This window comes from Myotis brandtii, unplaced genomic scaffold, assembly GCF_000412655.1.
Source record: "Myotis brandtii unplaced genomic scaffold, ASM41265v1 scaffold133, whole genome shotgun sequence".
Taxonomy (NCBI): Eukaryota; Metazoa; Chordata; class Mammalia; order Chiroptera; family Vespertilionidae; genus Myotis; species Myotis brandtii.
This window is the reverse complement of record NW_005354718.1, coordinates 1357161-1368137: the sequence shown is the minus strand read 5'-3', so window position 1 is coordinate 1368137 and position 10977 is coordinate 1357161. Positions and strand designations below refer to the sequence as shown.

Here is a 10977-nt window from a genome sequence, read left to right as displayed (position 1 = left end):
GGAAAGTTGAGTGAGAAACTTTCCCAAGAAAGGCTGCTTCCTTTCTCCAGGTCAGGGAGGCCGAAAGGGCCAGCCCTAGAGAGCAAGGGCCCAGAGTTAGGAGCCTGAGGAGGGAAGGCTGGTGGCCAGCTGTGAGCTGTGGTGGCAGGGCCCTTCACCCCGTTCCAAAGAGACACGGACGGCTGAGCCTCCCAGGAGGGGCTGAACTTTAAAATACAGGAAAGGCGACGTTCAACCTAAAGGAATGAGTGACTAATGGTGTTATTTTAGGTATGAGTAGTATTTGGTAGCAGAGACTAGGTCAGGTGAGCTTCTTGATCGCTTCAGATTATGTTCACCAGGGCTGGGGAGGAGAGTGAGGGAGGCTCCTCTGAGGTGGGGGCCCTCAGACCAGGTTGCCGAGGGGCTGTGTCCTGTGTCCTGTGGGCCTTTCTCTACTAAAGGGAGGAGTAAAGGCCGCCCATCTGGCTGCAGGCAGGCCAGGCGGGGCCTTGCTGGGCACAGGGCCATGGGGAAAGCAGGGCCTAGGGCAGGTCCCCTGTGTCAGCTCGACCTGCCAGGGAGAAGTCCTGTAGGTCTGTCTGGGGACGCTGGGCAGGGCAGGGAGAGGTGCTGGGCAGGACCAGCTGGCTGCCGGCGGCCTGGTCCTCGCCCTCTGAGGGTGGATGGGTGGGGGCAGTGGCCGAGGCGTTCCTGGCCGGGAGCCCAGAGGAGTCTTTTGTAATCACAACATGATCTCGTGTGCTGAGCAGCGAAGCCGGCAGGGAGAGGCCGGCAGAGGCCTGGCTCCAGTGGCTCCAGCGTCCCTTCTGCTTCGGCTCCCCCGGGGCTGCTCTGGAATTCTCTCCGTGCCTGCTGTTGCCATGCACTCAGCTGTGAGTGGCACCTCTCCCTTGGTGGAGGGCTTCTTGGGGCTGGGAGAGGGTTGAGACATCAGGAAGCCATACTCTGGCGGCAGCTGGGGACAGCTGGGCCTGGGAGGAAAAGGACTGTGCCTAGGCAGGCGGAGGGCTGGGCAGGGGCATTGGTGACCAAGGAGACCCTGCAGCCAGACAGGGAGGGACCTGGGCCTCCCTGGAGCCGGCTCCCTCCTGTGCCCACTGCCAGCAGCTCACGGCCCCGAGAGGCTGGACCCCTGGGGACAGCGCTTTCCCACAGGCTGGGCACAGGCCTGGGAAGTGGGGTCCAGGGCCTGGGAGTTCAGGACGAATCAGGGGCCTCTCTTCTCACTGTGGTTCTCGGCCTGCGAGCCAAACAGCTCGCTCCTCGGCCTCCTGAATCCCCTGGCAACTTCCCAGTCACGGCAGGTTCTGCTGCCAGAGCCATTTATAACTCCCATTCCAGGCTGTGCTCCGCAGTGGCGCTCCCTGGAGAGCCGGGGGAGGGGCAGCCCCCTGCTGGGAGCCTGGGGCCTGGGTATGAGGCCTTGACCTGAGCCCAAGAATGCAGAGCGATGGGCAGACAGGCCTCGGGGGTGGGGGCTGGGCCCTCTCTGTGCCGTCTCCCTTGTGCCCCCAGCTCGGGCCTCAGGGACAGCGCTTTCCCACAGGCTGGGCACAGGCCTGGGAAGTGGGGTCCAGGGCCTGGGAGTTCAGGACGAATCAGGGGCCTCTCTTCTCACTGTGGTTCTCGGCCTGCGAGCCAAACAGCTCGCTCCTCGGCCTCCTGAATCCCCTGGCAACTTCCCAGTCACGGCAGGTTCTGCTGCCAGAGCCATTTATAACTCCCATTCCAGGCTGTGCTCCGCAGCGGCGCTCCCTGGAGAGCCGGGGGAGGGGCAGCCCCCTGCTGGGAGCCTGGGGCCTGGGTATGAGGCCTTGACCTGAGCCCAAGAATGCAGAGCGATGGGCAGACAGGCCTCGGGGGTGGGGGCTGGGCCCTCTCTGTGCCGTCTCCCCTTGTGCCCCCAGCTCTGGGCCTCAGGTCTGTTCCTTGGGTGGTGAGAATCAGGTTGGCGGGGAGGTTGGGGCACTGGTGAGTGTTGGGCCCAGCAGTCAGGGTCGCGGGCCCCCTGCCCTCTGCAGGGGCCTCACGGGGCCGAGTCCCCGATGAACAGGCAGGAAGAGAAGGATGCAGAGCTGGACCGGAGGATAGTTGCTCTTCGAAAGAAGAACCAGGCCCTACTACGCAGGTACCAGGTGAGTGGGCTGTGCCAGGGGCGGGAGGACCAGCTGGGTGGGCTCTCCCTGTCTGACCCGCACCCCTTATGCGGTGGTCTCTCCCTGAGGGCTCGGGCTGGGGACGGGGCAAGGGTGGGTGTGGTCCATCTGAGAGGCTCCGGAGGGTCTTGGTGGGACACTGCCTCCTGGTGTCCCGCTGGCGTCTGTGTCTCTGTGCTTCTGGGGCCTATGCTGATCCCGGCTCGTCTCACAGGAGATCCAGGAGGACCGGCGGCAGGCGGAGCAGGGGGGCATGGCTGTGACCACGCCGGAGCTCCTGCGCCCTGACAGCCTCACCGTCACCATCAGCCAGGTTCCCGGTGTAAGCCCCACCCGCAGGAGGGCAGGTGGCAAGGAGGTGGAGGCCCAGCCCATGTCAGGGGAGGACAACCCCCCTGCCCCTCTGCTTCTCCCACTTACAGTCCTGGGCTACTCTCCAGCTCCCAAGCCCATGCAGCCCAAGCCACTGCTGTCCCCCATCCCCTAAGGGCCACAGCTGAAAGGCCAACAAATAGAAGCCTCCTCATACCCTTTTCAGCCTCACAGCCCTGTACATAGGCCTCAAGGCCTGGGCTACTCCTAAACCCCAAACCCCAGGGGTCAGGGAACTGGGACTGAATGCTAGGAACCGTGGATGAGGGACAAAGCCCCATTGTCCAACTGCTCTGCACTTCCCAGCTCAGAGATGACCGGTCGCTGTGGCATCTTGGGGCCCAGGGTGGCCCCAGGCCTCGATAACCTAATGCCACTGGCATGTGAACACCCGTGAAGTCAGCTTCTCTGTGGGCATTCCAGGGAGGGCCAGGGTGGAGCCCAGCCTGGGGAGCCACCCAAAGGACCCAGCCCCCAGCACTGCCCACAAGGCCTGAGGGCAGAGCACCTCATTCTGCAGGAGAAGCGGGTGGTCAGTCGGAACTGGGCAAGGAGCACCCTTGGGCCCGGAGCAGCCAATGAGATGCCGGAGGATGAGGAGGTGGGGGACCTCGCTGATACTTTCTGCTTGGGGGAGCGGGTGGAGCTGGCCGTGACCATGGAAAACAAAGCTGAGGTGAGCAGGGTGGTGGGGGCAGCCCAGGGGCCCGGTGTGCAGCCTCTCCTCCCCCCGCTCTGCCACATTGCCCGGACTCACCTCCCCCAGGCCAAGCGGATCGTAAGTGAGAAGCCCAGACCGAGGAACCAGGGGGCAGAAGGGTCACCTGGAGAGGGCGTGGGCCGGAGCTCCTTCATGCATATGGCTGCCAGCTTGGATTCTGCTCGGAGGGTATATCTTCAAGAGGGGATGGGGACATGGCCAGGCAGCACCAGCAAGAATTCCCACCCTTTCTTCCTTTCTCGGGCCAATCCCTATGTTGGGTGGTCTTGCAGTGAGAGTCAGGGTAAGCCAGACCTGTGATCCAGCCCCTTACCCTACCTGGACCTCTGTGGCAAATGGGTGGGGCCGGGAGGGAGCCAGGGACCGGCCACGTGTGAGGTTCGACCTCTAGGTGGCAGCAGCACCCAGTCCTGGCTCCTGCTCACAGCCGCTGGGTGCCCTCACCCTGGGCCTGGCCACACCCCCCCTGCAGCATCCCTGTGGGTAGGTGCTACTATTTCCCCGTTTTACAGATGAGGAAATGGTACGCAGAGAGGTTAAGTAACTGCCCAAAAGACACAGCTAGCAAGTGGCTGGAAACCATGCCTATCGCAAACAGCACGTTAGAGATGGAACATATCTAATGTTTACACGGGGGCAGTGAAACCTTGAGAGAGGAAGGGGTTAGTAGACTCTGGATTTCCATTCCAAACTAAGGGCACTTTCTGCTTCTACCCCATAGTTCTGAGTGTCTTTTCCTGGCAGGGTGCCCGGGAGCCCCGGAATCCAGGCCTGGGACGCTCAGCTCCCCACCGGCCGGTGTGGGGGCCCCTAGAGGAGGGCTGGGACTATGCGCAGTGGAAGCAGGAGCGGGAGGAGATTGACCTGGCCCGCCTCGCCCGGCACAGGGATGCACAGGGTGACTGGCGCCGCCCATGGGACCTGGACAAGGCCAAGCCCACGTGGGTGGCAGGGCAGGGAAGCTTGTTGGGCTGACGTGCTGTGGGGCTTGGGGTCGGCTCACTGTGGGTGCTTCTTGGAGAGCTGGTAGGACCCTCCCCGGGTGGTGAGGGTCTGCCTGGGCCTTCGGATCAGGGCTCTGTGTGAGCACTGGGTCCCCCATCTTTCCTGGGCCCACCATCTTCCTGCTGCCCTCAGTTCTGGGGCTCGGGTGGGGGAGGTGGAGCAGGTGTGGGTCTTGCTGCAGCCTCTGTCCTCCCTGCACCGGCAGCCTGACACCTCTGTCTCCACAGGCTCCAGGGCTCCAGCAAGCCTCGGGATGAGGGCCCCGGCAGGGCAGGCGGCACCAGGGGTGAGCCGCACCCCACCTCACTCCCTGCCCGTCTTCGGCTTTTTTTTTTTAACTCCTGTCCCCCTCTTCCTCTCTTTTCTCTGTCTCTTGGTTTGCCACTTATTTTTAGAGCTGGAAGGAAGCATGGAAGAACATCTTCCTTCCTCTCCCTTGCTATCAAAGGAGGTCACCATGTCCTCCCTGCTCACCCTCCAAACCACAGCTCCTGCCCCTGGTTCTGACCCCAGCTGTCTGGGGAGAAGCTCACCAGGAAGTCTGTGCTGGGTCCTGCTGAGCTGTTGGCTCCTCGCGGGCGAAAGCCCGAGTTCCCCTGCCCCTGGCCTGACGCAGAACAGAGCTCTGCGGATCCCTGGCCCCTTGTCTTACACACGGGGAGGCTGGTGCTGGAGCGGCTGGCCTGCCGCTGAGCCAGGAGTGGCAAAGTGAGCAAGGGACCCAGCCCTCCTGATGGCCAGGCCAGGGCTCTGTGTGGGAGCCAGAAAACCCACAACTGGACCAGGAATGACCCACAGCTTCCTGGTCCTGGGAGAACTGGTGTCCCTGCTCCAAACTGGTGTTTGGATCCTTTGTCACCTTCCCTTTCCCTATTTCCTTGGCCTCACTTAGGTCCCAGGAGCCACCGGAAGCTACAGCCCCCACCACTGTCCCCTGATGGCAAAGGTGAGTTAGGAGAGAGGGAGGAGCAGGGTCCCATGAGCTGGTGAAGGAGCCGGGCTGCGAAGGCCCTCTTCTCACCTTGATTTGTGGACCATTTCTTGCAGGTGGTACTACTCGGGGTGGGCAATCCAGCAGACCCTTGGTGGCACTGGCCCTACACAGCAAAGCCCGAGGGACGGAGAGGCTGACTGGCAGGGCCCGCAGGTAACAGGGGGCAGCGTCTGAGCTTCCTGGTTTCCTGGCTCCCCTCTGCCCCAGGAATTGAGGACCCACACTGGTCCCGGTGCCCGCTCCGGCCCGTCGGGCCTCTGCCTCCTGGTTGCCTGCTGCCTGCGGCCTGGTGGCCGGTTAATGAGATGCAGGGAGAGGCCATCAGCAAAGGCAGCAGCCGCAAGAGCCTGGTGCCCAGGGAGGCCGGTGGTAATTACAGCAGTTACCTTCCCCCGGGAAGTCAGGTGCCTTTCCCAGGCAGCGCAGGCAGGGACGTGCCTGGAGTCTCCACAGAACTCAGGGTGCTTCAGGCTTGGCCATAAATAGCAGCGGGGGACCTGAGATGGGGCCAAGGAGGGCAGTGTTCAGAGGAAACTGAATTCGGGGAGCAAGGCGGGTTGGAAGGGAGGCATCCCGGAGCCTCATTCTGGCTCTGTTGCTCCTGAGACCCTGGAGCCACTGACTATGGTGCTGGTGACGTGAGTGGGGTGGATAAGAGTAGGGCCTACTGTGTGCTGTGTTTTTCCAGGTGGGAGACAAAGGAAGACAAGGAGGAGGTGGAGAGGCAGGAGGTGGGTACCTGGACAGAGGGTGGGGCGGGCTAGGGACATGAGCCCTGGTTGGCCAGCCAGCAGTGCCAATCTCTTGTTTCAGGGAAGTGAAAGCACCAGCCAGACTCTGAGTGAGAAGGAACATGCACAGACACAGAGCAGGATGGAGCAGGGCAGACCCCCAAGTGCCCCGGCAACCAGCCCAGCTCCAGCATCCCCGGAGGGGACAAAAGGGGAATCAGAAGCTTCGACAGCCAGTCCGGTCCCTGGCTCTCCACAAAACACTGACTTGGTTCCCCTTGACCTCTCTCTAGGAGGCGCCGGTAGCCCCGGGCCTGGGAAGAGCGTGTGCCTGAGGCCTGGGGCCCAGGAGAGTCCTGTGTCCCCGTGGGATGGTTCTGAGCAGCCTGTGTGGTGGGATGACCCCCAGGCTGAGCAGGAAGTCCAGGCTTGCTCTGAGCCACAAAGAGGAGCAGGGCCCCTAGAACCCAGAAAAGACAGGTCTGGCAAGGCTGGGGCCCAGCAGGGCCTGGCACCGCGAAGCAGGCCCCCCAGAGGAACTGGCCAAAGAGCGAGGGGCACAGGAGGTGTGAGGAGCAGAAGAGGGGGCCCTGGCCCTGCAGGGAGATGCTGAGCAAAGCTCCTGGGAGCAGGGGCACCAGACTGGGAAGAGAAGGAAAGATCGCAGTCAAGAGCCTTCTTTGTGATGGGCATCTGGTTGCTGTGGCTTATGGCCGTCTGGCTCAACAGTTTGGCAAACTCTCTGGCACAGTGACATGTGGTGGCAAGGAGCTGTCCTTCCCTGCTCCTCATGTGCACATCCCTGTGCATGTGTGTTTCCCACCTGGTCTCTGAGGCTGGTAAGCCCTCTCTTGGGTCTACTGCAGCCCTGGCCACAAGCTGGCCCCGCCCCGCCCCACCTCTGAGGGAGAGAGCAAGGCTGAGAAGCACTTAGCACCTGGCGGGGTGGCCTCCCTCTCCAGCTGCCAGCGTCCAGCTCCTCAGTGCAGGCCCCCAGCAGCTGGCATGACCAGTCCAGGCCTGGGCCCTTCCCCTCGCCTCTGCCTTGCACCCAAATAACTCACAGCCCCAGACTCACAGGGTGGCCAATCCAGCAGCCAGAAGCCTTCTGCCCTCTGGAAAAGGAGGCTGAGGCCCAGAGAAAGGGAGGCCACAGCTGCAGAGGCTGAGCTGGGGCTAGAAGAGCAGGCTCAGGTCTCCCCTAGAAAGACGTCCTCTCTGAAATGGGGTGAGAATGGGAGGGGAGGGGACAGTCTCCTCTCCCCACAGTAAAGTGGGAGAGCTTACCATCAGGGACCACCCCCCACACCAGATCAGACACTGAGTGCACCCTGAATGGGGACAGGGAGCAGCCCTGCAGCCTGGGGTCATTTCCTGCCATCGCCTACTTCCTCCCCCCACCACCTCACTGCACCACAGTCAGGCAAAAGCAAGGACTCAGACAGGATCTCAGAGATGAGAAACAGCGACTCTCCATAAGTACGACAGCAGGGCTTGTCTTTCCTACTTAAGTCTCCATTTCTGCCCCTCCTCTGAGGCCCACGTCTGGTGAATTATCCAGACTCCGCACAAGCTGTGGCTTCCTCTCAATTCAACAAACATTTCCTGAGCACACACTACCAGCAATGCAGCCTGTGGGCGACAGTGACTTTGCCAGCAAGAGGGAGGGAGGAAACCTAGTCATCCGGCAGATCCAGGCTGCACAGCAGGAGCCGTTCTTGAATGTAGGTGCCCGACAGGGGACAGGGACTGGGATGGTGGTAGGAACCCTCCCTTTCTCATCATGTGTACCCTTTGCCCCCGAGCCCTTGCCTGGATCTCCCCATGGGACCCCCTCTGCTCCCCTCCTCTCTGCTCCTGCCATGGCTGTTCCTCTCTGGCCTCACCAGCTTCCCAAGGTTCTCTGGGGAGTATCCAGATTGTCCCCCGGATTTCCATTGTCAAAGTGAGGCCTTGACCATGAGGTTGCAGCCTGGGCTTCCTCCCTGGTTCTCACTCCACCCTCCCCAACTATTCAGGAAGCGTGAGGAGGGGCTCCGACGGTTTCCAGCAGTGCTTCTCACACGTTAAGGCCCAGAGTAATGCAGATTCTAGTTCAGCAGGTGGGGGCAGGCCTGGGAACTTTCATTGCTGATGCATCTCCAGCTGGTGCCTATGCGGCTGACTCCTGGACCACACTTGGGCAGTAAGGGTTTGGACCAGCATATATGGGGGGCTGGGGGCAAAGACAGGCTGGACTCTCCCTGCCTGCTGCTGGCTGTGAGGGACGAGGAAGCGCTGCCCCTGTGTGGGGAGCTTCCTGGCTTCAGAGCTGGGTGGGAAGCTGAGGCAGCTGGGAAGATGCTGGAGAGGCCAGTGAGTGGGGCTGCCAGCTTCCTGTGGTGGAGAGTGAGAAAGCTGGGCGGGAAAGGGCTGAGATGAAGGGGCTGGAAGAGGCTGGTGTGGGTTGGTCAAAGGGGTTTGGAAAAGGCTTGGGAACATTCCTATGTGTATGGGAGGAAGACCCCTGTGAAATGAATAGGCAAGAATGAGAGTCCAGCTCAAGCTTTCCTCTCGCCTTCCAGTCACACAGATACGGCGTTGGAGCTTTGCTCTGGCCCTGGAGCCCATGACTCCCAAAGGATGGCGCTGGGGTAGGCAGAGCCCTTGAATGCAGGTGTCTCCAAAAATAATTGTGATCAAGACTTTGAATTCTAAGGTTCACAAACTTCTCCCAACGCCAATGCTTCTTACTGTACAGATGTGCCTTTATTGGAGGGGATGTGCCAAGGCATGTTCACTGTGGGATGGGGATTTGGTATTTGGGAAGAGCTCTGGTTCAGTCCTCACAACAGGACATAAGCAAGAGAGAAAGCGGGGCAGAAGGCTATGGACAGATAGGGCTTCTCTCCCTGAGGGTCGCATCCAAAAGGATGTTAGGAGGAAGGGAGTCACTAGGGGCTGGAAAGAAGACTGGCACAGGACATCGTCCCTGGAGGAAGATGGTAGGGCGAGGTAAAGATCACTGAACTTTAATAACAAAGGCCAGTGTGGCTCAGTGGTGGAGCACCGGCCCACGCACCAGAAGTTCTCGGGTTCGATTCCTGGTCAAGGGCACGTACTTGGGTTTGTTCCAGGCCCCAGGTTGGGGCATGTGGGAGGCAAGCAATCGATGTGTCTCTCTCACAGGAATATTTCTCTCTCTGTCCCTCTCCTACTCCCTCCCTTCCACTCTAAAATAATCAATGGAAAAAGTATCCTGGGGTGAGGATTAACAACAACAACAAAAAGGGAGCCCTTCTTCAGAATAAAGGGAACCAGCAGCTATGAGGGCCACCCCTCCTGCTCTAAGAACCAGATATGGAGCAGGAGGGAAACATGGGTAGATGCCCCTCCACAAAACTTGGGGTCCTGGAAGGCTGGCTTTCTCTCTTCCTGGATCCTTAAGGCCTGGTTGGGAGCCTTCCTCTTAGAATCCCTTCTCTTCTCAACCAACAGACAAGATTGCTCTTAAAAGTGGGAAGTTCTTCATGAGACATGGCTTTCAGGAGCCCAGGCACAGAGCTGGAGGAACTCAGGGAGGGCACAGAGTGTAACAGGAAACCAGCAGGGAGATGACAACTTTACCGAAGGCCTCAAAACAGGGAGCACAGAAGAGGCAGGAGGCATCCCTGTGCTGGGCCCATATCACTTCGCAGAGAGGAACAGCAGACCATATTGTAAGGGAGATATGTGTTTTGTTTTGTTTTAAAAAGATTTTTTATTGATTCTTAGAGAGGAAGGTTGAGGGAGAGAGAGAAACATTGATGCAACATCGATCGGCTGTCTCCTGCACTTCCCCAACCGGGATTGAGACTGCAACCTGGGCATGTGCCCTGACCAGGAATTGAACCAGCGACCTTTCAGTGCATGGGACAAAGCCCAACCAACTGAGCCACACCGGCCAGGGTGGGAAGGACCTTTTTTGATTATGGGACACACATGGGCCTTGGGATCCGACAGACTGAATCTGAATCCTGTTTGCCATCTGCCAGCAGGATGACCTTGGTCAATTTAACTTCTAAAAGCCTGTTTTCTTATCTGCAACATGGGGCTGGTAATACCTATCTTGAAGGGTTGTTCAAAAAATTAAAGATAAGAGTACGCAAAATATGCCTGCACACAATAGGCACTTTATTAATAGTAGTCTGCCACCTGGAAGGCACTTAGTATTTGTTGAATAAATGAAGTAGCTATTTGGTGTGACCTGTCTACTTTGTTTCCCCTCTTTTTTTTTACTTTCTCTTCTAGTCTCATCTTCACTGGGTCAGTACACCCTCAGGGAAACAAGGGATGGTTTATAGAGCTCACCAGCGTTCATCCCGGGAAGTCTAGCTGAGTCAAAGCCTCAGGAAGTGGCCCTTCTCTTACAGGGAGGGTTCTTTGTCCCCACCCACCAGTGGGATCCGAGGATGTGCTAGGCCAGTGGTTCTCAATCTTCCTAATGCCGCGACCCTTTAATACAGTTCCTCATGTTGTGGTGACCCCAACCATAAAATTATTTTCGTTGCTACTTCATAATTGTAATTTTGCTACTGTTATGAATTGTAATGTAAATATCTGATATGCAGGATGTATTTTCATTGGTACAAATTGAACATAATTAAAGCATAGTGATTAATCACAAAAACAATATGTAATTATATATGTGTTTTCTGATGGTCTTAGGCGACCCCTGTGAAAGGGTCGTTCGACCCCCAAAGGGGTCTCGACCCACAGGTTGAGAACCGCTGTGCTAAGCGCTTCTGCCTGCCTTTGCACATTGGCTCCCACAGTTCAGAGCGGTTTCTCTTTTCCTCTGTTCACATCATTAGGAATCTCATGAACTCCCACTGGTATTTCCCCCACAAGCCAACTCAACTTGTTGAGTTTGCTCAATGCCTCCCAGTGTTAAGTTTTGTCACCCAAAGGAGCAGCATGAATATATTTTCTTATGGTCAAGGGATAGGTAATTGGGGATCCCTGGAAGCAGGGCTC

The 10977-nt window shown here is 58.7% G+C and overlaps 1 protein-coding gene across 2 annotated transcripts; it reads left to right on the top strand.

Annotated features, from left to right (window-relative positions):
* Positions 1-590: 590 nt before the first annotated feature.
* On the top strand, positions 591-9122 carry LOC102252950 (chromosome unknown open reading frame, human C15orf52). 2 transcript variants are annotated; one of them, XM_005860241.2, is made up of 11 exons: positions 591-875; positions 2025-2138; positions 2374-2481; positions 3052-3207; positions 3298-3420; positions 3997-4193; positions 4485-4543; positions 5150-5203; positions 5305-5404; positions 5940-5982; positions 6065-9122. In XM_005860241.2, the coding sequence occupies exons 1-11, from the start codon at positions 666-668 to the stop codon at positions 6593-6595; spliced, it is 1695 nt and encodes a 564-aa protein (XP_005860303.2). In that variant the 5' UTR covers positions 591-665; the 3' UTR covers positions 6596-9122. The 2 variants fall into 2 exon arrangements, with proteins under 2 accessions (XP_005860303.2, XP_014390269.1); XM_014534783.1 differs by lacking the exon at positions 591-875 and adding an exon at positions 1540-1923.
* The last annotated feature ends 1855 nt before the right edge of the window (positions 9123-10977 follow it).

Coding starts and splice junctions, on each gene's coding strand:
- LOC102252950 (XM_005860241.2), top strand. CDS start 666: ATGGGTGGGGGCAGTGGCCGAGGCGTTCCTGGCCGGGAGCCCAGAGGA. Junction 2,139..2,373: donor CCCTACTACGCAGGTACCAG/GTGAGTGGGCTG, acceptor CTCGTCTCACAG/GAGATCCAGGAGGACCGGCG. Junction 5,983..6,064: donor AGGAGGTGGAGAGGCAGGAG/GTGGGTACCTGG, acceptor CTCTTGTTTCAG/GGAAGTGAAAGCACCAGCCA.